Genomic DNA, 24122 nt, shown 5'->3' on the forward strand with positions numbered 1-24122 from the left:
GTGGGGAATTGGCATTTAGAAACCCAGGTTAAATCATGAGTTCCTGTTGATAGTTCCAATTCAAATTTAACATTAAAAGTTTTCCTTAGGCTGGGAACAGTGGCTCACACCTGTAATCCCAGCACTTTGGGAGGCCAAGGTGGGTAGATCACTTGAGCTCAGGAGTTTGAGAGCAGCCTGGGAACCACAGAAAAACCTCATTTCTACAAAAAATACAAAAAATCAGCCGGGTGTGGTGGTGCACGCCTGTAGTCCCACCTATGTGGGAGTTTGAGGTAGAGGGATTGCTTGAGCCCAGGAGGTCTAGGCTGCAGTGAGTTGAGATGGCCCCACTGCACTCCAGCCTTGGTGGCAGAGCAGAGACCCTGTCTCAAAAAAAAAAAAAAAAAAAAAAAAAAAGAGTTTTTCTTAATTTCTTTGGTTTTGTACTTGTATTTCATTTCTCTTATATGGAAAATTTTGGCTCCTAACAACTTTAATGCAATTACTAGCTTTAGCTTACCCTATATTTAACATGTTTTCAAAATAACAATTCCAATATCTCTACAGCCAATAATACTAGTGAGAGAAATTTAAGATTTCTTTGCAAGTATTTTTTTTCTTTTGCCATTATCTAATGGTGTAAAGTCAAATACTCTGCTCTAAAGGCCCCCCTTTTTTTTCACATTGAGGTGTTGCCTACACCTGGAACTGATTGTTCTAGAAGGCTGGAGGCAGGGTTCCATTTCACTTCTCTTCCTCGTGGGTATTTAGGACTATTCCGTCTTCCTCCAACGGATGTGTCGGGCCAGCTCTGACGAACTCAAGTCGCCACATGTGCGGGTCTTTGTCCCGGTTCTCTTTCCCATTCCACTGATCCGTTCATCTCTGTGCTGTGTTGTTCTATATTCATTATCACGGCTTTGTTCTGAGGTACGCGGTCTGATAAGCAAGTCTCTCCCTTCTTTAGAAGCACCATGTGCTTTTGGGGCAACTATTGAGATGACAATGTGGTTTTTCTCCTTCAATATGTGAATGGAGTGACTTAGAAATTTTCTAAAATTAAATTAACCTTGGATTCCTGGAATAATCCCAACTGAACCAAAATATCATACACAGTTTGATCCTTGGACAACACAGGTTTGACTTGCATAGGTCCACTTTCATGCAAACTTTCTTCTGCCTCTGCCATTCCTAACATAGCAAGACCAAGCCCTCCTCTTCCTCCTCCTCCTCAGCCTACTCATTGTGAACACAACGAGAATGGAGACCTTTAGGATGATCCACTTCCACTTAATGAAGTGCAAATATATTTTCTCTTTCTTACGATTTTCTTAATAATATTTTCTTTCTTTTAGCTTACTTTATTGTAAGAATATAGCATATAATACAGATAACATATAAAATATGTGTTAATCAACTGTTTGTGTTATCTGTAAGGCTTCTGGTCAACAGTAGGCTATCAGTCATCAAGTTTGGGGGGAGTCAAAAGTTATACATAGATTTTTGGCTGTGTGTTGGGGGTGCAGTGGTCAACGGTACTTTTTATACATTTTGAGATTGGATAGGGCAATAATTATATAGGATTTTTCATCTGTGCCCAAGACTGTGCTTTTTCTTTTGTGGTACACACTTGTCCCGTCTTTGTATTGAGATTATGATAGAGTCCTACAGTGAACTAGGTCATGTGCCCACTTTTCCCTACATTCTGAAGTTTGTAAAATGGGATAAAATATTCTTTTTAATTTTGGCAGAACATGTAAAACTGTCTTAGATTTTTGACATCTTTGTGGGAAGACTTTAACTTCTTAATTTCTTCTAGGATTATAGGATTCTTCGGGCTTTCTGTTTCTCTATGAATCAAACTTGGCAAATAATATTTTTCTAGAAATGGTCCATTTTGTGTAATTTTCTAAGTTGCCTTGCTGTGAGATCGCTCATGTTGCCCTCTGCTGCATTGTAGAGCAGCCCTCCTCTCATTTCTCAGTAGGGTTTTGTGCCTCTTGCCGGTCTTTCCCTTCAGAGATCTTGTGGCCATTTTATTAATTTTTTCAAGAAATCAAATTTATATATGTTAGTTCTGTTTTTATTTCTAATTTAGTTTGATATTTTTAGTTCTAGTTTTGTTTTGTTTTTCATTTATTTATGTTTTACCTTTATCTTCATCCTTCTACTTTCTTAGTATATTCCTATTGTCATTTTTAGATTTCCTTCAGTTGGATGCTTAACATTTTTGTTTGTTTGTTTTTGAGACAGAGTCTCACTGTGTGGCCCAGGCTGGAGTGAAGTGGCATAACTCAGCTCATTGTAATCTCTGCCTCCTGGGCTCAAGCAATTCTCATGCCTCAGCCTCCTGAGTAGCTGGGACTACAAGTGCACACCACCACGCCTAGCTAATTTTTTTGTATTTTAGTAGGGGTGGGGCTTCACCATGTTGCCCAGGGTGGTCTTGAATTCCTGAGCTGAGGCAATCCACCCACCTTGGCCTCTGAAAGTGCTGGGATTACAAGCGTGAGCCACCGTGCCCAGCCACTTTTAGCAATTTCTTTATTCACTATTCCTTCTTTGATTTCAGCCTCTCCCTCTGTGATCACTGTCCTTCTTCCTGAAATATATCCTTTAAAAGCTACTTGAATAGTAGTTTAGCTGGGTATAAAAATTTGGGTTGTCAATTGTTTTCCTTGAGTCGAGGTGTGTTGGTAAACTCTTAGTTGTTACGTAACATAAAAATATTTCTAATTTTCCTTTATTATTGAAAGATCATTTTTCTGGGTATAGAATTACAGATTGACAATTATTTTCTCTGGAAACTTTGAGGTCTTTAGGGTCCCATCGTTGTTAAGAAATCCACCACCATTCTTTTTTGTTTTGGAGACAGAGTCTCGCTCTGTCGCCCAGGCTGGAGTGCAAATGGCATGATCTTGGCTCATCGCAACCTCCACCTCCCAGGTTCAAGTGATTCTTCCACCTCAGCCTCCCAAATAGCTGGGTTTACAGGTGCACACTACCACACCCAGCTAATTTTTGTATTTTTACTAGAGACAGGGTTTTGCCATGTTGGCCAGGCTGGTCTCAAACTCCTGACCTCAGGTGATCCACCCACCTCTGCCTCCCAAAGTGCTGGGATTACAGGTGTGAGCCACCATGCCTTGCCACCACCATTCTTTTGTAGAGAATCTTTCTTTACTATTGTGGCTGTTTTAAACAAATTTTATTAGCTACAGTATTCCTCAATGTTACTGTGAGGTAACTGTGTAGTTTTACTTTCATTTATTCTGTTTGGCATAACTTATGTTTTTGTATCTTCTGTGGATACATGTTGTATTCATTTCTAAGGTTGCTGTAGTGAAGTTCACAAACTGAGTAGTTTATGCAACAGAAATGTATTGTCTCACAGTTCCAGAGGCTGGAAGTCCAAACTCAAGGTGTCGGCAAGGTTAATTCCTTCTGAGGCTGTGAGGGAGGATCCTGTGGCTCTCTCATCATTTCTGGTAGCCCCAGGTGTTCTTTAGCTTATAGATGAAATTCTCCCTGCGTCTTCATGCCTTCCCTCTGTACATGTCTGTCTCTGTGTCCAAATTTCCCCTACCATAAGGCATCAGTCACACTGGATTAGGGTTGTCAATAAAAAGAGTCAAATTCTGTAAAATATTTGAAGAGATTTATTCTGAGCCAAATATGAGTGCCTAATGGCCTGTGACACAGCCCCAGCAGATCCTGAGACATGTTTCCAAGGTGGTCGGGCTACAGCTTGGTTTTATACATTTTAGGGAGGCATAAGACATCAATCAATACATGTAAGATGTACATCGGTTTGGTGTGGAAAGGTGAGACAACTTGAAGTGGGGGCTTCGAGGTCAGAGATGGATTCAAGGACTTTCTGGTTGCCAGTTGGTTGAAAGAGTTATATAAGCCAGGCATGGTGGCTCGCACCTGTAATCCCAGCACTTTTGGAGGCCAAGGTTGGAGGATCACCTGAGGTTAGGAGTTCAAGACCAGCCTGGCCAACATGATGAAACCCCGTTTCTACTAAAAATACAAAAATTAGCCAGGCATGGTGGCACATGCCTGTAATCCCAGCTACTCCAGAGGCTGAGGTGGGAGAATCGCTGGAACCTGGGAGGTGGAGGTTGCAGTGAGCTGAGATGGCACCACTGCACTCCAGGCTGGGCAACAGAGCAAGACTCCATCTCAAAAAAAAAAAGAAAAAAAAAGAGTTATCTAAAGACCTGGAATCAATAGAAGGGGGTGTCTAGGTTAAGATAATGGGTTGTAGAGACCAAGGTTCTTACTATGCAGATGAAGCCTTCCAGGTAGCAGACTTCAGAGAGAATGGATTGCAGATGTTTCTTATCAGACTTCAGGAGTCTGTTCTATCAGTCTTAATTTTAATCTTTCTGTTTAAATGTTAATGCTGGTCAGCTGTGCCAGAATTCCAAAGGGAAGAGGGTATAATGAAGCATCTGACCCCTAATTCCCATCATGGCCTGAGCTAGTCTTTTAGGTTAACTTCGGAATGCCCTTTGCTGAGGGGAGGATCCATCAGTCCGTTGGGAGCTTAGATTTTTATTTTTGGTTTACAGGATCTACCCCAATTAATTCATCTTACCTTGATCATCTGTAAAGGCCCTATTTCCAAATAAGGCCACATTCACAGGCACTGGGCCTCAGGACTTTAACATCTTTTGAGAGACAATTTCACCCATGGCATGTGTCTTTGCCAGTTCTGGAAAATTCTGGCCTTTGAATATTTCCTCTATCTCATCCTTTCTACTCCCTCATTCAGAAACTCCAGATAGATGTATGTTATATGTTGTCACGCAGTCTTCTATGCCTATTAACATGTCTTTCACAATTTTTATTCCCACCATGTTCCTGTGTATTGCATTTTGGGTAATTTCTTCTCATCTTTCTTACAGTTGGCTAATTCTTGTTTTAACTGTGTCTAATCTGCTGTTTTAACTCTTTCATTGAGGTTTTGAAAGATCTTTATTTTCAATCATTATAGTTTTCCATGTGATGCTTTTCTGACTCTGGCTGTATTCCATGCTCTTCTGCTCCTTTCGCATCTTCCAGTACTATGTCCATCTGTCATTTTTTGCTGGTGTTGCTTCTTGATAACTTTTGGGCCGGGCGCGGTGGCTCATGCCTGTAATCCCAGCACTTTGGGAGGCCGAGGCGGGCAGATCACGAGGTCAGGAGATCGAGACCATCCTGGCTAACACGGTGAAACCCTGTCTGTACTAAAAATACAAAAAATTAGCCGGGCGTGGTGGCAGGTGCCTGTAGTCCCAGCTACTCGGGAGGCTGAGGCAGGAAAATGGCGTGAACCTGGGAGGCAGAGCTTGCAGTGAGCCGAGATCATGCCACTGCACTCCAGCCTGCGTGACACAGCAAGACTCTGTCTCAAAAAAACAAAAAACAAAAAAAACAACTTTTGATGGAGCTCATATTTGCCAGGCTTTGCTGCATGAGAGCATTGAGGGCCCTGGATAGGAGATGTTTGCCTTTCTGCTTTTGCAGGGGTCACCATCAACCCAAAAAACTTTGAATGAATTTCTCTGATTCTTTATTTAGAGATTCTAAATTTTTTTTTTTTTTGAGACAGGGTCTCACTCTGTCACCCAGACTGGAGTGCAATGGTATGATCACGACTCACTGCAGCCTCAACCTCCCAGGCTCAAGTGATCCTCCTGTCTCAGCCTCCTGTGTCACTGGGGCCACAGGTGTGTGCCACCACAGCCAGGTGATTTTTATATTTTTTGGTAGAGGCAGGGTTTTGTCATGTCACCCAGGCTGGTCTCAAACTCCTGGGCTCAAGCAATCTGCCTGCTTCAGCCTCCCAAAGTGCTGGAATGACAGGTGTGAGCCACTGCACCCGGCCTACTTAGAGATTCTTTAATGGTCAGCCGTAACATAAATGTCAACCCTGAGACCACGTGAAACAGGGGAGGCTGAAGAGAGATACACCCAGGTGGGCTGAGGTCTCACTTTCATCTCTGCCTGTAGCTTGGTAAGACGCTGGTTCAACAGTTCCAAATGAGGCTAATAAGAGAACAAGTTGATATTAAGTCCTGAGATCCAGAAGCTCCCCTTGATAATGAGGCCACTGCCTGGCCAGGCAGCACCTGCCATTCTGGGGTCACCCAGATGTTCACTTCTCCCTCCCCTCTGAGAGTGCAGAACTTTCAGGGCTGTGGTGCTTCTCCCTGCTTTAGTCATGTCACCTTAGGGAGGAATGGTAGGACCAGGTGCAGATGAGGAGACAGAACAGGAAAGCTTAAAGGTTTTATCATACTTGCTGGTTCCTGGAAACCTACCACACAGCTGACAGAAAAAAACCCATTATCTTCCTATGCTGTTAGTGGCTACGTTTATATTTGTAACATGATACTTGACTTTCAGAAGTCTAGACTTCATCTCTCCACCCTTTTGAACAGCAAAAAGGGCTCAGAATGTTTTGCTCCAACTGCTTCCTGAGGGATTCCGGCTTTTATTCCTTAGTATTTTAGTTTTACCTTTTGGTATAAACTTTCATAGCCATTATAACTTTTTAACATTCAATGATTATTTAGATTTACCACATATTTACCAGTTTCTTTACTCACTATTTCTTCTTGCATGCCCCAACTTCCTTCTGAATTCTGAATTAAAGGGTTTTTTCTTCCTAAAGTTTATTATCCTTAAGTGATTCTTTCATCATGGCTCTAACAGTGGTAAATCGTCAGGTTTTATTGTCTGAAAATAGCTATTCCTCCTTCACTTTATTTTTTTTAGGAAACAAGGTCTTACTCTGTTGCCCAAGCTGTAGTACAGTGGTGTGGTCCTGGTTCAGCACAGCCTTGACCTCCAGGCTCAAGCCATCCTTCCACCTCAGCCTCCTGAGTGGCTGGGACTACAGACACACACCACTGTGTTCAGCTAATTTTTTTATTCTTTGTAGAGACAAGGTCTCACTACATTGCCCAGGCTGGTTTGGAACTCCTGGGCTCAAGTGATCCTCCCGTCTTGGCCTCCCAAAGTGCTGGGATTATAGGCATGTGTCACTGTGCCCTGCTCCCTCTTTCACTCTTGAATAATACTTAAGTTGGGTATTGGTTGTTATATTTTTATAATTTGAAGATACTGACTTCTGAACCATAATGTGGCTGTGGAGAAATATGCACCAACCTAATTGTTGCTCCTTTGAAAACAGTTTCTCTTATCTCTGTTTGCTTTTAAGGTTCTCTCTTTGTCTTTGGAGTTCTGCAGTTTCAACATGATGTGTCCAGGTTAGGTTTATTCTTATGCATTCTGCTTGGGGCTTGTGCAGCTTAAACTTAGGGATTTTCTGTAAGGATCTCAGCCACTGTCTCTTTGAATATTGACTCATCCTATTTCTTTATCCTCATGCTGTAAAACTCATTAAATATATTTTCATTCTATCCTCCATGCCTCATAATCTCCTTTGACACTTTACATGTCTTCATCCCATTCCTGCATCTGCCTAATTTGTGATGATCAATCTTCCCATTTGCAAGTTGTTTCTTCAGCTCTGTTAATTAGTTGGTCAACTTTCCCTGAGGTTTCAATTTCTCACTGCGGAATTATCCTTCTCACTCACAGTCAGGGGATAGACAAGTTTCCTTGCCTGTTCACTGGAGCCACAAGTCAAGTTTATCTGGCCCCTTTCCCTGCCCTTTGAACACGCATCTCTGAGCAGGATTCTCAATTTCATCTCTCCCATCTCCTAGCATAAGGCCTCATCCCCTGACTGGGTGGCTGGAACATCTTGGGTGCTTAGCCAATAGGGCTATTTCTGGGCCCATAAACGTCCCAGAGATACTGTAGTGTCAGCTCCCTGTCCCTCCTGGTTTGCAGTTCTCACCTGCAGCGTCAGCTCCCTGCCCACCCTTGCTGGCAGTTCCCACCTGCAGCATCAGCTCCCTGCCCCTCCTGGCTCACGGTTCCCACCTGCAGCATCAGCTCCCTGCCCCTCCTGGCTCACGGTTCCCACCTGCAGCATCAGCTCCCTGCCCCTCCTGGCTCACGGTTCCCACCTGCAGCTTCAGCTCCCTGCCCCTCCTGGCTCACAGTTCCCACCTGCAGCGTCAGCTCCCTGCCCGTCCTGGCTCGCAGTTCCCACCTGCAGCGTCAGCTCCCTGCCCCTCCTGGCTCACGGTTCCCACGTGCAGCGTCAGCTCCCTGCCTGTCCTGGCTCGCAGTTCCCACCTGCAGCGTCAGCTCCCTGCCTGTCCTGGCTCACGGTTCCCACGTGCAGCGTCAGCTCCCTGCCCCTCCTGGCTCGCAGTTCCCACCTGCAGCGTCAGCTCCCTGCCCGTCCTGGCTCGCAGTTCCCACTCCATTTCTGGCATATGAGAATTTCCGTTTCTTGCCTATAATGATGTCTAACTTTGATTTTACTGTTAGCTAACAATTCTAGCTGTTTCAAGGGGTAGAGATTAAGCAGTGAGGGTGAGGGGCTGAGAAGTTGGGCAGAGGATGGTTGCTAAGAGGCAGAAAAGACATGCATGATAGATTCTGGCAAACTCACAAGTCTCAGGAGATAGACATTGGCTCTCAGGCCTGCCAGGACCACCAGGATTGGGGTGGAAATTATGCAGAGAATAAAGGATCTGAGAACAGAGCCGGACTTCCTGTATTAGTTTTCCTCTTGAGGCAGTGGCTAATTCTTACCCGACAGGAGAGTCACGTTCAGCTCAGCTAAGAGGCTGAGCACTGAGTGGTTGAAGAGTTCGGTGAAACTTCACTCTATTATGGCTCGGGGGAAGCAAAACTGAGCCCAGGACTTCCTTCAAAGGAGGAGGGAGGAGGAGGGTGCTGCTAAACTCTCCTGGCTTGAAGTTGAGACCCCAGAGGGGTGTGCCCTAGAAGCACGACAAAGAGGTAAATCAGAGGGCAAACAAGAGGTGGAACCAGTCTTACCATGTCTACAGCCTGTCCTAGACAGCTCAGTCCTGACTTGACTGGTGATCTGTCCCTGCTCTGTGGCAGAGGACAGGGCGGGGCCTCTCTGATGGCCACAATATCATCCAGAGATTGTACTTTTTTTTTTTACCTAGTCACAGTGTCTGTCGTTTTAAATCAAGAGTCACCAGACACATTAAAAAAATATAGACCCAAGTGTAAAAGCAGGGGATGAAACTGTTGGAGCTTTGAAATGACTCTGATGACTATGCTCTGAGAAATAAGTGACAAGATGGAAATTTTCACTAGAGAAATGAAATCTTGAAAAAATCAAATAGAAACTCTAGAACTAAGAATAAAATAACCAAGGTAAAGAGTATGACAGATGGGTTAACAGACTATTAGTGGACAGAACTGAAGAGAGGATTAACGAGCACTGATTGAGGTCAGCAGCTGACAGAAGACTGAAGCACGCAGAGAAAAATGCATGGAACATAGCATCAGAGACACACAGGATGCAGTCAACAGGCCTGCCACATCTGTCACTCAAATCCAAGAAGGGGGATTGCAAATGGGGCAGAACAATATCTGAAGAGAAAATGAGTGCAACTTTTCCAAAACCAATGAAAGACACACCAATTGCATATGCAAGAAGTGCTACACATTTCAAGATAGAGAAGTACAAAGATTCTCCTAAGCACATGGTAGGAAAACCACGGAAAACCCACTAACTAGGAGAAAATCAGCTACAGGAGGCGGGGCACAGCGGCTCACGCCTGTAATCCCAACACTTTGGGAGGCCGAGACAGGAGGATCCTGTCTCTACAAAAATAAAAATAAATTAAACAAATAACAGCCGGGAAAAAACAAGATGCAACCTTCAAAGAGGCAACAATGAGGCTCTTGACTTCTCCACATAAGCACTGAAAGCCAGAAGAAAATGGAACAACATTCTCTAAGTACCAAGAGAAAATAACTGCCAACTTGGGATGCTATTTCAAGTGAAAGGGAAAGGCAAAACAAAAACATTTTCAGACACCCTCCCCAGTGCATTGAGAGAATTCCTCACAGCAAACGTGCACTAATAAACAAGACAAATCACAATGGAGGCCTTTGGAAAATGGTCCTGGATGAAAACATGGAAACGCAGGAGGCCAAGAACGAAAGAGCAGCAGAGAAGAAACACGCTGGTGCGTTTCAATGCACACCAGCTGTAGAAAATGTAAGACGAGGCCGGGCACGGTGGCTCACGCTTGTAATCCCAGCACTTTGGGAGGCCGAGGCGGGCGGATCACGAGGTCAGGAGATCGAGACCACGGTGAAACCCTGTCTCTACTAAAAATACAAAAAATTAGCCGGGCGTGGTGGCAGGCGCCTGTAGTCCCAGCTACTTGGAGAGGCTGAGGCAGGAGAATGGCGTGAACCCGGGAGGCAGAGGTTGCAGTGAGCCGAGATCGTGCCACTGCACTCCAGCCTAGGGGACAGAGCGAGACTCCGTCTCAAAAAAAAAAAAAAAAAAAAAAAAGAAAATGTAAGATGATTTCTTGTGTGGTTTAACATTTGTGCAGAATTGAAATACCTGAGAATGACAGCACAAAAAGTGGGAGAGAGGCCGATGGATTTAAAGCATTAGAAGGACAGAGCGTGGTGGCTCACACTTGTAATCCCAGCACTTTGGGAGGCCAAGGCGGGTGGATCCTTTGAGGTCAGGAGTTCAAGACTAGCCTGACCAACACGGTGAGATCCCGTCTTTACTAAAAATAAAAAAAAATTAGCTGGGTGTGGTGACACATGCCTGTAGCCCCAGCTCCTCTGGAGGCTGAGGCAGGAGAATCGCTTGAACCCAGGAGGCAGAGGTTGCAGTGAGCCGAGTTCGCACCACTGCACTCCAGCCTGGGCGACAGAGCGAGACTCTGTCTCAAAAAATAAATAAATAAATAAATAAAGCGTTAGAAGGTCTTTACATTGTCCAGGAAGTGATAAAAGCACACATTTATAAACATTAGGCCTTGGTAAGTGAAGGATGAATTTTATAATAACATTTTATAATTGTAAATGATTTTATAATTATAATTGTATAATTGCCAGAAAGTGGTAAAAAGAACAATTTACATTAGACCATAATTAGTGAAGGATTAATTTTATAATTGTTTGGGTAATTGCTACTAGTACAATAAAAGTATGACTAACAAGCAAATCGGAGGATGTAAAATAAAATATTTTAATTAATCCTAAAAAAGGAAAAAAAGGGAGAAAAAAGAACAAATAGCAGATGTAACATGGCAGATTTAAACCTAAGTACATCGATAAATATAATAGATGTATACTAAAAATGCTCCAATTAAAAGAAATATTGTCAGACTGAATATTTTAAAACAAGCCCCACAAAAATTTCGTTAAAAGGATAGAAATTCTTTGAAGTGAGTTGGTTTAAATAAATAAATAAAAGGATGGAAAAAATAAATCATGATAACATTAACTACAAGAAAAGCTGGCATAACTATAATAATATGAGACAAAATCGACTTCAGATAAAAAAATAACTAGAGATAAAGAAGACTTCATAATCATAAGAGGGCTCATCAACCGGGAAGTTAATAATTCTAAATTGTATGCACCTAATAGCATAGCTTCGAAATACATAAAGAAAAACTTATAGGCCGGGCGCAGTGGCTCACATCTGTAATCCTAGCACTTTGGGAGGCCAAGGCAGGAGATCACTTGTGGTCAGGAGTTTGAGACCAGCCTGACCAACATGGTGAAACCCCGTCTCTATTAAAAAAGACAAAAATTAGCCAGGCGTGGTGGTGGGAGTCTGTAATCCCAGCTACTTGGGAGGCTGAGGCAGGAAAATGGTTTGAACCCAGGAGGCAGAGGTTGCAGTGAGCCGAGATCACACCACTGCACTCCAGCCTGGGCAACAGAGTGCGGCTCCATCTCAAAAAATAAAATAAAATAAAACAAAATAAAAACTTACAGAACTGAAAAGAGAAATAGAGAGATCTGCTATCATGGCGGCGACTTTAATACAGTCCTTTCAGTTACTAGTAGAATAAGCAGATGGAAGAAAATTCATATGGATATAGATTATTTGAACATAAATTATGAAGTTGGTCAAATTGATAAAAAATAACACCTCTCCAAAAAAATTGGAAGTTTACATATTCCCTTCAAGGGCATATGTAATAATTATCAAAAGTGTCCATATACTGGACCGTAAGGCATTCTCTATACATTTCAAGTGACTGAAATAATTTTAAGCATATATTCTGACCATAGTGAAAAGAGGCTACAAATCAATAACAAAAGAATAACCAGAAAATTCTCAAATGTTTGGTAATTTAACAATACACATCTAAATAACCGACAGGCCAAAAAAGAAATCACAAAATGCTAGAAATTGTTTTACCTAAATAGTGATGAAAATATATCAAACCTTATGGGATCAGCTAAAATTATGTTTAGAAGGAAATGTATAGCTGTAAATCTGTATATTAGAAAAGAAGATTCGCAGAAAAATCAGTGACTGTCCGTGTCACGAAGGAAAGAAAGAAATAAGACAGAAACTCCAGATAGGGAAGAAAAGAAAAAAGCTAACAAACAAAAATAAAATTAAAACTAACAGCAGAAATCAATGAAAGAGAAAACAATAAACAGGTAACAGAAAATATGTAAAACCAAAAAGTTGGTTTTATGAAAAGAGTATTGAAACTGGCAAACCACAGCAAGACTGAAACGAGAAAGAAAACGCACAAATCACCAACATCAGGAGTGAAAACTCCTGGGTCAGCGGCTCCTACAGAGGCGAGAAAGACAAGAGAATATTAGGAACAATTTGATGCTATTAGATATTTTCTATTCTTATTTTTTTCAAATTTGTATTGCAGTATAACATACATATGTAGAGTGACCAAATTTATTTATTTTATTTTAGGAGACAGAGTCTCGCTCTCTCGCTCAGGCTGGAGTGCAGTGGCTCACTGCAACCTCTGCCTCCCAGGTTCAAGCGATTCTTGTGCCTCCGCCCTCAGAGTAGCTGGGACTACAGGCGCACACCACCACGCTCGGCTATTTTTTTGTATTTTTAGTAGAGGTAGGGTTTCACCAGTTCAGGCTGGTCTCCAACTCCTGACCTCAGGTGATCCCACCTGCCTCGGCCTCCCAAAGTGCTGGGATTACAGACGTGAGCCACTGCTCCCGGCCTGATTCCAGGTCTTTAGATAACTCTTTCAATCAACTGGCAACCAGAAAATCCCTGAATCCATCTATTACCTGGAAGCCTGGGACCACAGGTGTGAGCCACCATGCCTGGCCTTTTTTTTTGGAGACCGGTGGAGAACAATTTCCTTGAACATCTTAGTTAATACCTGCCCCCCAAGAGGTAACCAGTGTTGTGACTTCTGCTGTCATGGATCACTTTTACCTGCTTTTGAAATCCTACGGCGTGTAGACTTTGGTGTCTGGCTTCTTGTGCTCATTGCGATGTCTGGAGAGTCATCCATGTTTTATGAAGTGTAGTCATCTTTTTTTGCCTTGCAATGTCCTAGCCCAGGGCTCGAACATACCAGATGTTATTCACCCATTCTGTTGTCGAGGGCCGTGAGGTTGCTTTCCATGTGGAGATTTTACCAATACAGCTGCTATGAGCAGTCTTGGACATGCCTTTGAAGGGCTGAATGCACTTGTTTCTCTTGGGTATAAAGCTGGGAGTAGAACTGCTGGGTCCTAGGTAGGCATATGTATAGAGTTGGTAAATTCTGCCACTTTTTCCAAAATAGTTGAACCACTATACTCTCACCTGCCAAGCCAAGGATTCTAGTTTTAGCTACCTTGGTGGGTATGGTTGTATCTCATTATGGTTTTAATTTGCACTTCTCTTTTTTAGACAAATGATATTGCGCATGTTTTCATAAAGGTGTTTGGGCACTTGGACACCCTCCTGCTATGCACCTGCTCACTTTCCCTGCTCTTTACTGGGTTGCCCATCTTTTTTCTCTGACTTATAATAGTTACTATACATTTTGAGTCCAAATTATTTGTCCTTTTCACTCTCTTCAAGGTGTCTTTGGATGAATAGAGGTTCCTAGTTTTCAGGTAGCCTAATTTACTAAGAAATTCCCAGCCAGGCGCGGTGGCTCACGCCTGTAATCCCAGCACTTTGGAAGGCTGAGGCAGGCGGATTGCCTGAGGTCAGGAGTTCGAGACCAGCCTGGCCAACATGGCAAAACCCCTGTCTCTACTAAAAATACAAGAATTAGCCAGGTGTGGTGGCACGCGCCTGTAATCCCAGCTACTCAGGAGGCTGAGGCAGGAGAATTGCTTGAACCCGGGAGAAGGTTGCAGTGAGCCAAGATCACACCACTGCACTCAGCGAGACTCTATCTCCAAAAAAAAAAAGAAACAAACAAAGAAAGAAATTCCCTTATAATTGATAGCTTAAGGAAGAACTTAAAATTATGCCACAGGCTGCTTCTGGCCGTGAGCGACAGGAGTACAGGATGGGTTTGCCTTCTCACCTCAGACAGTGAGAAAACCGGACCCAAGCTTTGCAGCAGGAGGGGAGGCAGGGCTGTGGCTGATGGTGCCCTACTCATCGGCAGTTCCCTTCTGAGGACCATCCAGTGTCCTGTGCACCACGAGCCTTTCTCCCCCAGCCAGTGGGGGTGCAAGCATTTCCAGGCCTGTATCACATCCAAGGCATGTTCGGCTCCAGCGTTCCGAATGCTGGCGGTTTTCCTGCCTCCCCTGGCTTCCTCGCATGTGTGCAGGGGGTCCTCTTCCGGCGCTGGGGCTCTGTGTGTGGTGCTCTCCTCACCGCTGCTTCACTCTGCAAATTCCAGTTGCCTTGGCCTCCCTAAACTCTGATCTGGGCCTCAACTCGGCAACATCACCAAACTCCGTGGGAGCCTTTCGGCGCTTTGGCCTGCAAGCTGTGCCGTGAGCAAGGCAGGCGTCGGGCTCACCTCATTTCTTTCCTTTCTGGACATCACGATCCTGTGCTGCCTGCTGTCCAGTGTCTGAAAACTGCCGTTTCACATATTTTGTCATTTTCTCACTGTTCAAGGTGAGAAGGCAAATCCATTCTGTACCCGTTACTCGCGGCCAAAAGGAGAAAAGGCCTGTGATATGATTTTAAGTTCTTCTTCAAGCTAAATCATGACAGCCTTCTCAGTAAAATTTTATTATATTTGAGAGTAAAAACAGTTTACTGTTTTTTTGTCATAATTTGAATGTTTGGTGATCATTTCTTTGAATTTTTCTGAAAAATTTCTCTGAAAAAGCCATTAATTTTTGCATGGAAAAGGTGTGGGCTTCATTCTCTCTAATGATTTCTTCTTATATTTGTCACTAGCAAGATTAATTGGACACAAACAACATGTGTGCTTCACTCACTCCTGCAAATGACCCAAGACCCAAAGCAGACCCTGAGCCACTGACCTCCCCTCTGTCCCGCAGGGATCTCTCTCCTCAGCTCCACCTCCCTGACTGCATCCCCAACTGTCACTTGAGCATCTCACCCACTGTCCCCACATCTGGGCCACTTGGGCCAGGAGCTGGGCATGTCCTTGGCCCTCTCTGCCCCTCTGCCGGGGACCCGGCCCCTTCAGGCTCCGGCCTCTCCACATGGCCCACCTGCCCTCCACCACCTCCTCCTGCAGCCCCTGTGCCCTCACTCCCAAAGCCCTCCTCGCTCTGACTAGACAAGAAACAAGAGAAGCTCGCACTCCTTAGGGGAGGTCCTGGAATGTTGAGCCCACCAAACCAAATCACCGCCCACTGGCCCCTTGGGCCCAGCCCCACCCTAGGGCCGGCGCGCCCCCTGCACCTTCCACAGCCATGGGCCCTGGGACGTCTGTTCCGGCTGACTTTCCAGCAGGCTCTGGGTCTCCAGGAAGTGTCGTTGAGGGGCCCTGCTCAGAAGGCCCTCAGGAGTCTGCTGCCCAGACTAAGGTCTCACTACCTGGCCTCACTCACAGTCCTCCCTGTGACCTCCCATTAAGGGGGCCGGGCCAGCGGTGACCACCTCAAGTGTGGCCCCGGGAGTGGCATTCAGATGGTTCAGATGGCAAGGCAAGGCGTGGAGACCCTGAGTGGCTGCATGAGGCCTGTGGAGCCCTGTCCTCAAGTTCTCGGTGGGCCGCTCGGCTCAACCACCCCCTTGCAAACTCAAATGCGTCCCCAAGGGTAGCCCAACAGCACATCAATGCCGTGGGGCCCGCCCTGTGGCTGGAGATGGACAGTGAACTCTGACACCTCCAACAACCCGGGCGTGATGGGTGCCAGTGATGTGATGTAACAGCGGGAAGTGGGTATCCTCCAAAGCCCTAGCAGGGAGAAGGAACTGGGGCGGGAGGTGGCGCTCACCGCACGGCGACTGTGTGCCTGCTCACTGCTTATTTTTATGCAGGATGAGCGGAGTTTTAAACAGTGCTCTCGGCCAGGCGCGGTGGCTCACGCCTGTAATCCCAGCACTTTGGGAGGCCGAGGCGGGTGGATCACGAGGCCAGGAGATCGAGACCATCTTGGCTAACACGGTGAAACCCCGTCTCTACTAAAAATACAAAAAATTAGCCGGGCGTGGTGGCGGGCGCCTGTAGTCCCAGCTACTCGGAGAGGCTGAGGCAGGAGAATGGCGTGAACCCGGGAGGCGGAGCTTGCAGTGAGCAGAGATCGCGCCATTGCACTCCAGCCTGGGAGACCGAGTGAGACTCCATCTAAAAAACAAACAAACAAACAAACAAAAACACAGTGCTCTAGGATGCTGTCTCACTGAATAGTTTTCATAAATTAACTTCTGTTTTTTAGGAGTAAACATCTGGAAATGCTGCTTTCTAGCCCAGGCCGCCCCCTGGTGGCAGCATCTCTGAATTGCAGCCTCCCCTGCTCTGTCCTATGTGCGGGGCCCCACCCACCCCAGACACCAAGGACAGAGAAACAAGGCCAAGGGGACAGGCTCCAGCGTGCTGCCACGTGATAGAAGAATGATTTATTAGAACAAATTCCATGACAAATCATATAAAATAACCATTTTCCGAAAGACAGCCACAAGACCACCTGAGAACGAATGTACAGTGAACCCTCCGAGAAGCCCGGCAAACAAGGACCAGTTCCCAGGCAAAGGCTGGAGGGGGAGGAACAAAGGAGCTCAGCGTGGGGAGGAGCAGGAACTTGTGAATTTAAAACATTGCACAGCCACTGCCGAGGGGTGGGAAGGAGCCGTGGATGAAGCGTGACCACTTCATGTCCGGGGGCAGGCGGGGTGGGCAACTGGGGCATGCAGGGGTGGGCAGCAGCCCGGTGGGCCGGACTAGCACCTCCTCCATACAGACAGCAGGCTCTCGGGGCGGGGACCAGCGGGGGGGACACCTGCCACCCCCGCCCCCCCTCACACACACACGTAAACATCACGCGGGCCGCAGGGCTCAGCGGAACAGAACCCATACACCCAACCCCAGATCAGCTAAAAGTAAACAGGGGACACACACCACCAGCTTCCAGCCTCCAGTCCCCAGCGCCGCTCCCCCAGCAGCTGGCCCTGTCCAGGTCCGACTCTCATACCAATGCCAGGCGGGGTGTGGAGCTCACCCACGCCAGTCTGATCCAGGTGGGACACCCCCACATCCACCCCCACCAACCACGGCCAACGGGCTCTTTGGTTTAGAGGCTCCGGCAACACGGGCTGCCCCAGCAGGGGCCACGGCAGAGGGACCAAGCTCTGCTCACCTGCCATGTTCCCAGCTGAAAGAATCCTGAGAAAACAACAGTTTCTGGGCCCGTCCCTGCCCCCACGCCCACTTGACGCCTGATGGCGTGAAGCCAAAAGGAGAGGGCGTGTGGTGCAGGCCAAGCTGCGAGCTTCCGGAAACCCAGCTTCCAGTCACTTTGGTCATGCACTCACACCCGCCAGAAGGGCTGCCAGGCACCCAGCTGCACCCAGGCCCTTGGAAGCCCAAGTACAGAGGCCCATAGCCCCGTCCCCTGCAGTCCTCACGGCGCAGCATGGAGGTGCCTGGACTAGCCACGTGCATGGGATTGGGGGGTGTCTGCACCTGTGTGCATGGCTCAGCTCTCAACAAGCCCCCGGTCCATACCCAGGAGGGCTCCATGGGGCAGCCCCAAGCTCAGTGGGTTTGGCAACTGTGTTGGCACCAAAGGCTGGAAGCAGTGGGGCTCCTGCCTATAAAAGGCCTGGGGTCAGGCAGGAGCCACCAGGGCAAGGGCCCTGCCTTCTTAGTCCCAGGAACAGGTGAGCCTGCCCAGTTCCATGTTTGGCACCAAATGACCCCACAGTCGACCTCTCTTCCTCTGCCTGGCTGCAGGCCAGCACAAAGGGATATGGCAGGTTAGTGCCTGGCAGAGCCAGTCAGGCCTGGAGGGGGCACCTGCAATGGCACCAACAACTCTTTCCTTTAAAGCTAAAGACAAAAATAACAGTGATGAAGAGGAGGCGGGGTAATGCCCTTGAGGGCTTGACCTTGGCAGCAGCCTGGCCAGGAACTGGGCCCAGAGGCCTGTAGGGGGCGAGGCGGGGGTGGGGGTGGCCACAGGGCTGGACAGGGTGAGTAGGGTGCTGGCTGGGAGCTGACGAGCGGGCGAGGGATGGGAGGCACCCGCCCACGGGGATATGGCACATGTGGGGTCTTCAGGGAGAACCACCTGCGGCCAGGCAGGCGGGCACACGGCAGACGGAAGGCAGAGACGCACACACACAGGGAGGCCGGCCTGGCCAGGTCTGGGGCCTAGATCAGGAACCTCTCTGCATCAGGGAGGAAGGTGGGGTCCGGGAGGCTGGGAGGCCCACAGCTGGCCCGCTGTGGGAAACCCCTCAGGGGCAGGGCTGGCAGCAGGGCCTCGGCTGAGGCGGGCGAGGGTGGGCTCTGGGCAGCCACACGGCCCTTCCCCAGCCCCGGCTGTGCAGAGCTGGCCGAGCTCCTGTTTCCTGTGAGCAGATCCAGGCTCCCACTGGGGTCCACAATGGCGTTCATAACTGGAGGTGGGGAGGGAGGGTCAGGCTGCGGATTCAGTTCACCTGCACCCACCCTGTGAGTCAGGGTTCCCCACAAGGCCCTGCCAGCCTCCCTTGCTGCCCCAGGCTTGGGCCACACTCACCTTCCAGCTGCTTCTGCACCCGCCTCAGTTCCTTCAGGATGGAGCTGATTTCCTGGAAACGTGGCAGGAAGGGAGGTGGAGTCAACTTCTGAGGGGCTGCAGCCCTGCCCCGGGGCTCTGTGTGCAGGAGCTGGGACAAGGTTTGTGGCCAGCCGGGCAAAGCCAGGCTGGCTGGGGGCGGGCCAAGGGGCACGGGGCCCCGGCGCTCACCTTGTTAGATGTCTTCAGGATGGGCACCTCATTCTCGGCGTTGATCCTGGCTTCCAGGTCCTCCCAGGCTCTCCCTGTGTTCTGAAAGAGGATCCTGTCGGAGGTAGGGGGAGGCAGAAATGGGGGGACAAGGACAGGGATGACAGAACTGAGGCACAATTCTCCCAGACCTCCCCTGCCATGAAGTTCATCCCACCCCACCTGGGCCTAAGGGGGAAACAGGCCTGATGCATGACCTGGGCTGACAGGCACCAAAGTCCCATCTGTGCCTGACACTGGGCGGTGGCGGGGGCTGGGCCCGGGATGAGGGTTAGGGGAGAAGGGGAGGAAGGGCCGTCCTGGAGGCGCTGGCTCCTCTGAGTCCAGGGTCTGCCTGCTGGGAGCCACATACACGTGCACATGGGAGGGCTGGCTCCACAGGTGCACACGAGTACCCGTGAAACCGCTGCCCTTGAGGGACTCAGCCAGGCCTGAGTCTCAGCTCACGCAGCTGTGCTGGTGTCTGGGTGTCCACCTCAGCCAGGAAGCCGACTCACTTCATCTTCTCGGCAAGGTGCTCTGTGTTCTCACGGATGGCCTGCGACAGCTGGGACACCGGGTTCAGCATCAGGTTATCGAAGATCACCTGCAAGAGCCCGGCATCAGCATGGCCCCGCCCCGCTCCCCCCGACACCCAGCTCCGTGGCGGTAGTGGGCACCGTGCCTCCTCTCGGTTCCGAGGCCGCGTCTTGTTGGCCAGCGCGTCCTCACAGCTGTCGTTCATGTTCTGGTCAAAGTCCCGAGAGTTCAGCGAGCCGGGCGGCACCTTCTGAAAGTTGAGGCTGGCCTCGGGGATGCGCTGCACCAGCTGCAAGAGGGAGGGCAGGCACCGTGGGCCCCGGGCAGAGGCTCCTGCCAGGCTGTGGCCAGCTGCACCTCCCTGCTCCGGCCCAGCAGGTGGACAGAGCACACCCACCTTCTGTCTGTACAGGGCCCCTCCTGTGCCCCTGCCCCACCGAGGAGGCAGCTGGGCTGGGGATGACGGCACAGTCAGGCCTGACTCAGGTGCCGCGAGCTCCCCAGACCTCGAGCTCTCTGGTGGCCGTTTGGGGCGCTGACCCATGGGGACATGTGCTCGCCAAGTGGGGATGCACAGCAGGGCCTCAGCCAAGGTGTGCAAAGGGCTGTGGGGACCTGGCCTGACCCTCCTCGAGGGTGGCTCTGGCACAGGGGCCTCAGAAAGCTTGGGGCTCACCTCCTCCCGGGCAGAGATGGTTGAGGCGGGGGTGCTGGGCATGGTGCTGAGGGAGGCGCTGTGGGCAGGCTCCGAGGAGCCCAGTGTGTCACCATCCCCAGCCACATCGTGGATCTCCCGGGCTAGGATGGCCACGTCCTTCACCAGCGTCTGGCTCAGCCTGCAGCCGGCAGGAAAGACGGCAGGTTCTGCACAGAGGAAGTCGGGGCAGCAGGGGCCAGACAGGCCTTAAAGCCCCTCCCAGCTCCCAGGCAGCTGCTGGCCAGAGGTGGGGCCTGGGGGAGGTACTCCCCAGCCTGGCCCCAAACACTGGCCTAGCCACTGGTTACACAGGCACTGGCCACGGCCCCACAGGGAGGCCCAACTCCCCACAGCCACAAGGAGGGATGGTGGGGGGCTGGGATGGAGCCTGAAAAGAAGAGTGCACAGAGACCCTTGCTGGCTCCGGGGCAGGCCATACCTCCTCCCTCTCCGGCCCCCCAGGGCCAGCATCACAGCTGCAGGGCCCAAATGGGATGGATGGGACTCAGTCATAGAACGTGTGGGTGCCATGGGCGCCCAGCTCTGCGGGCAGAGAAACTGAGGCAAGGAAGGGAGTGGGCTGAGGTCACAGAAACTAGAGCCTGGCACTCCTCACACTGAAGGTGGGGGCTGGGCAGAGGGTGGGGCTGGGCAAAGGGTGGGGCAGGCAGATCCAGAGAGGCAGGGGACCCCTTGCAGGCCAGTGAGGCCAATGGCAGCTCAGCCTAGCCCCCTGCCCAAGCCTGGCCAGCTCAATCCCCCTAGGATGTGCCGAGGGGGCACAGGCCTCCATGCTGCCGAGGTAACAGACACTTCCCAGCGAGTACAGGGTCCTGCCGGGCCTGTGAGCAGCTCCCAGCCCTCTGCTGAAGCGCACAGCCTTGTCGCCTATCCTGCTGGCCCCTTAAGCACCTGGGCCACCAGCAGGTCCTGCCCCACTTAGGCCTTCAGCCCAGGCCTTGGGGACCCAGGCTCCCTGTCACTGTCAACCACCCATCCTCATGGGGACAGGCCCCACCCCAAGCCTCCTCGGCCCCCACACTGGCAGTCACCTAAGGAACAGACCACCCTGAGGGCCCTCCCCATGCCCCGACCTCCAGCGGCACCACAACCCTCGACAGACACTGGCACAACCGGAGAAACAGCCCCAGCACCCTCTGCCCAGATGGCCTTGCACAGCCCACTGGCTGCCCTGGCCCCACTCAGGACTGGGTCCTAGCTGGGTCCACCCTTCCACATCACGACAAAACATGGAAGCCCTCCCTCCACCTCTGGGTGACACCAACTGGCACATGCCCCTGGCCCTCGGGCCCCCGCCCAGCACTCCCTGGCTTCCCGCCCCCGGCACATCGCATGCTCCAGCTCGCCCGCCGTGGAAGGCAGAGAACTCCAGAAACCCACATGGGCCCCCCACGTCCCCTTCTTCTCTCAGGCCTGGAAGCACCCACCCCCTTCTCAGCCTGGTGCAGTGTCTCTGTCTAGAGCCCCAGCCCTGTGCCCGCCTCCTCCACTGATGGCAGCCTTCTTCCCTATGCTCCCCCAATACCTCAAGCATCCCAAGAGCCCTGTCCCCAGTCCCCGTCCTTCCAAGCCCCCCAGGTCCTCCCCACCAACTTCATACTGCTCACAGCCTCAGGTGCCTGCGCCTCCACCCCAGTGTGGGCCACTCTCTAAGGGCCGCCTGCGCCTGGCCACCTCCTTCCAGGTCCCTCATGGGCTTCAAGCTCAGCATCCTCCACAACAAACACTTGCCATCCACCCTGGTCCTGGGACCTCCTCTACCTGCCCCACAGCCTTTCAGAGCCTGCCTTTGCAGTACTGACCACTGCTTGGCAAAGACCACTCTCACTCCCACCCAACTCCCTACCCCATCCTCCCCAGCACCTGGCCTGGAGAGGGCCTCGTTACTGAATGACCATGTGAAGGAGTTCATTTCTAATAACCTTTGAGGAGGCCCTCCTTGTACTGGAGGTCTCACCTCCTGGGAAGATCTGCATCCACCCACCTCTCCATCCACCTACTCATCCATCCATCCATCCATCCATCCATCCATCCATCCACCCACCCACTCACCCATCCATCCATCCATCCATCCATCCATCCACTCACCCATCCATCCATCCATCCATCCACCCACCCACTCACCCATCCATCCATCCACCCACTCACTCATCCATTCATCCATCCATCCATCCATCCATCCACCCACCCACCCACCCACTCATCCATCCATCCATCCATCCATCCACCCACTTACTCATCCATCTATCCATCCATCCACCCACTCACTCATCCATCCATCCATCCATCCACCCACACACCCACCTACTCATCCATCCATCCATCCATCCATCCATCCATCCATCCATCCACCCATTCATCCATCCATCCATCCACCCACTCACTCATCCATCCATCCATCCATCCATCCACCCACCCACCCATTCATCCATCCATCCACCCACTCATCCATCCATCCATCCATCCACCCACTCATCCATCCATCCATCCACCCACTCACCCATCCATCCACCCACTCACTCATCCATTCATCCATCCATCCACCCACCCACTCATCCATCCATCCATTCATCCATCCATCCATCCACTCATTCATCCATCCATCCATCCACCCACTCACTCACCCATCCATCCATCCATCCATCCATCCATCCACCCACTCACCCATCCATCCATCCATCCATCCACCCACCCACTCATTCATCCATCCACCCACTCACCCATCCATCCAGCCATCCACCTACCCACCCACTCACCCATCCATCCATCCATCCACTCACTCATCCATCCATTCGTCCATCCACCCACTCACTCATCCATCCATCCATCCATCCACCCACCCACCCATCCATCCACTCACTCACTCACCCATCCATCCATCCACCCACTCACTCATCCATCCATCCACCCAGTCACCCATCCATCCATCCACTCACCCATCCATCCACCCACTCACTCATCCATTCATCCGTCCATCCATCCACCCACTAACCAACCTCTACTACCCATCCACCTATTCATCTACCCACCCATCTACCCATCCATCCATCTACCCCCCAACCTCTCCCATCCATCCACCTATTCATTTATCTGCCTACCCATCCACCCACCCACCCACCAACCTCTCGCATCCATCCATCCACCTATTCATCTACCCACCCATCTACCCATCCATTCACCCACCCAGCCACCCACCAACCTTTCCATCCATCCTTCCATCCACCCATACAACCTCCACCCATCCATTCATCCATCCACTTATTCATCCATGCACCAACCTGTCCATCCATCCATCTATCCATCCATCCACCCACCTACCCACCCACCTGCCCATCCATCCATCCATCCACCCACCCCCCCATCCATCCATCCATCCATCCATCCATCCATCCATCCACCCACCCACCCCCCCATCCTCCTACCCATCCATCCATCTATCCACCCACCCAGCCACCTACCCACCCAGCCATCCACCCATCCACCCACCCAGCAACCTATCCATCTACCCACCCAGCTGCCCATCCATCCATCCATCCATCCATCCATCCATCCATCCATCCACCCACCCTCCCATCCATCCATCCATCCATCCATCCATCCATCCATCCATCCATCCATTCGTCCATCCATCCAGCTAGCC

At 50.0% G+C, this 24122-nt stretch overlaps 1 protein-coding gene across 3 annotated transcripts in view; it reads right to left on the bottom strand.

Moving 5' to 3' along the window:
• Nucleotides 1–16848: 16848 nt before the first annotated feature.
• The window catches only part of CEP170B (centrosomal protein 170B), a 68158-nt gene continuing 60884 nt past the window's right edge, over nt 16849–24122 (bottom strand). For all 3 annotated transcript variants that reach the window (XM_055287967.2, XM_063645445.1, XM_063645446.1), the window contains 6 exons: nt 20441–20600; nt 19910–20053; nt 19743–19831; nt 19207–19300; nt 18997–19048; nt 16849–18874 (listed from right to left, as the gene is read on the bottom strand). In XM_055287967.2, coding sequence (XP_055143942.1) covers nt 18627–18874; nt 18997–19048; nt 19207–19300; nt 19743–19831; nt 19910–20053; nt 20441–20600 — 787 coding nt within the window. In that variant the 3' untranslated portion in view covers nt 16849–18626. The remainder of the gene's footprint in view (nt 18875–18996; nt 19049–19206; nt 19301–19742; nt 19832–19909; nt 20054–20440; nt 20601–24122) is intronic.

This window comes from Symphalangus syndactylus, chromosome 8 (genome assembly GCF_028878055.3).
Source record: "Symphalangus syndactylus isolate Jambi chromosome 8, NHGRI_mSymSyn1-v2.1_pri, whole genome shotgun sequence".
In the NCBI taxonomy this organism is placed as follows: Eukaryota; Metazoa; Chordata; class Mammalia; order Primates; family Hylobatidae; genus Symphalangus; species Symphalangus syndactylus.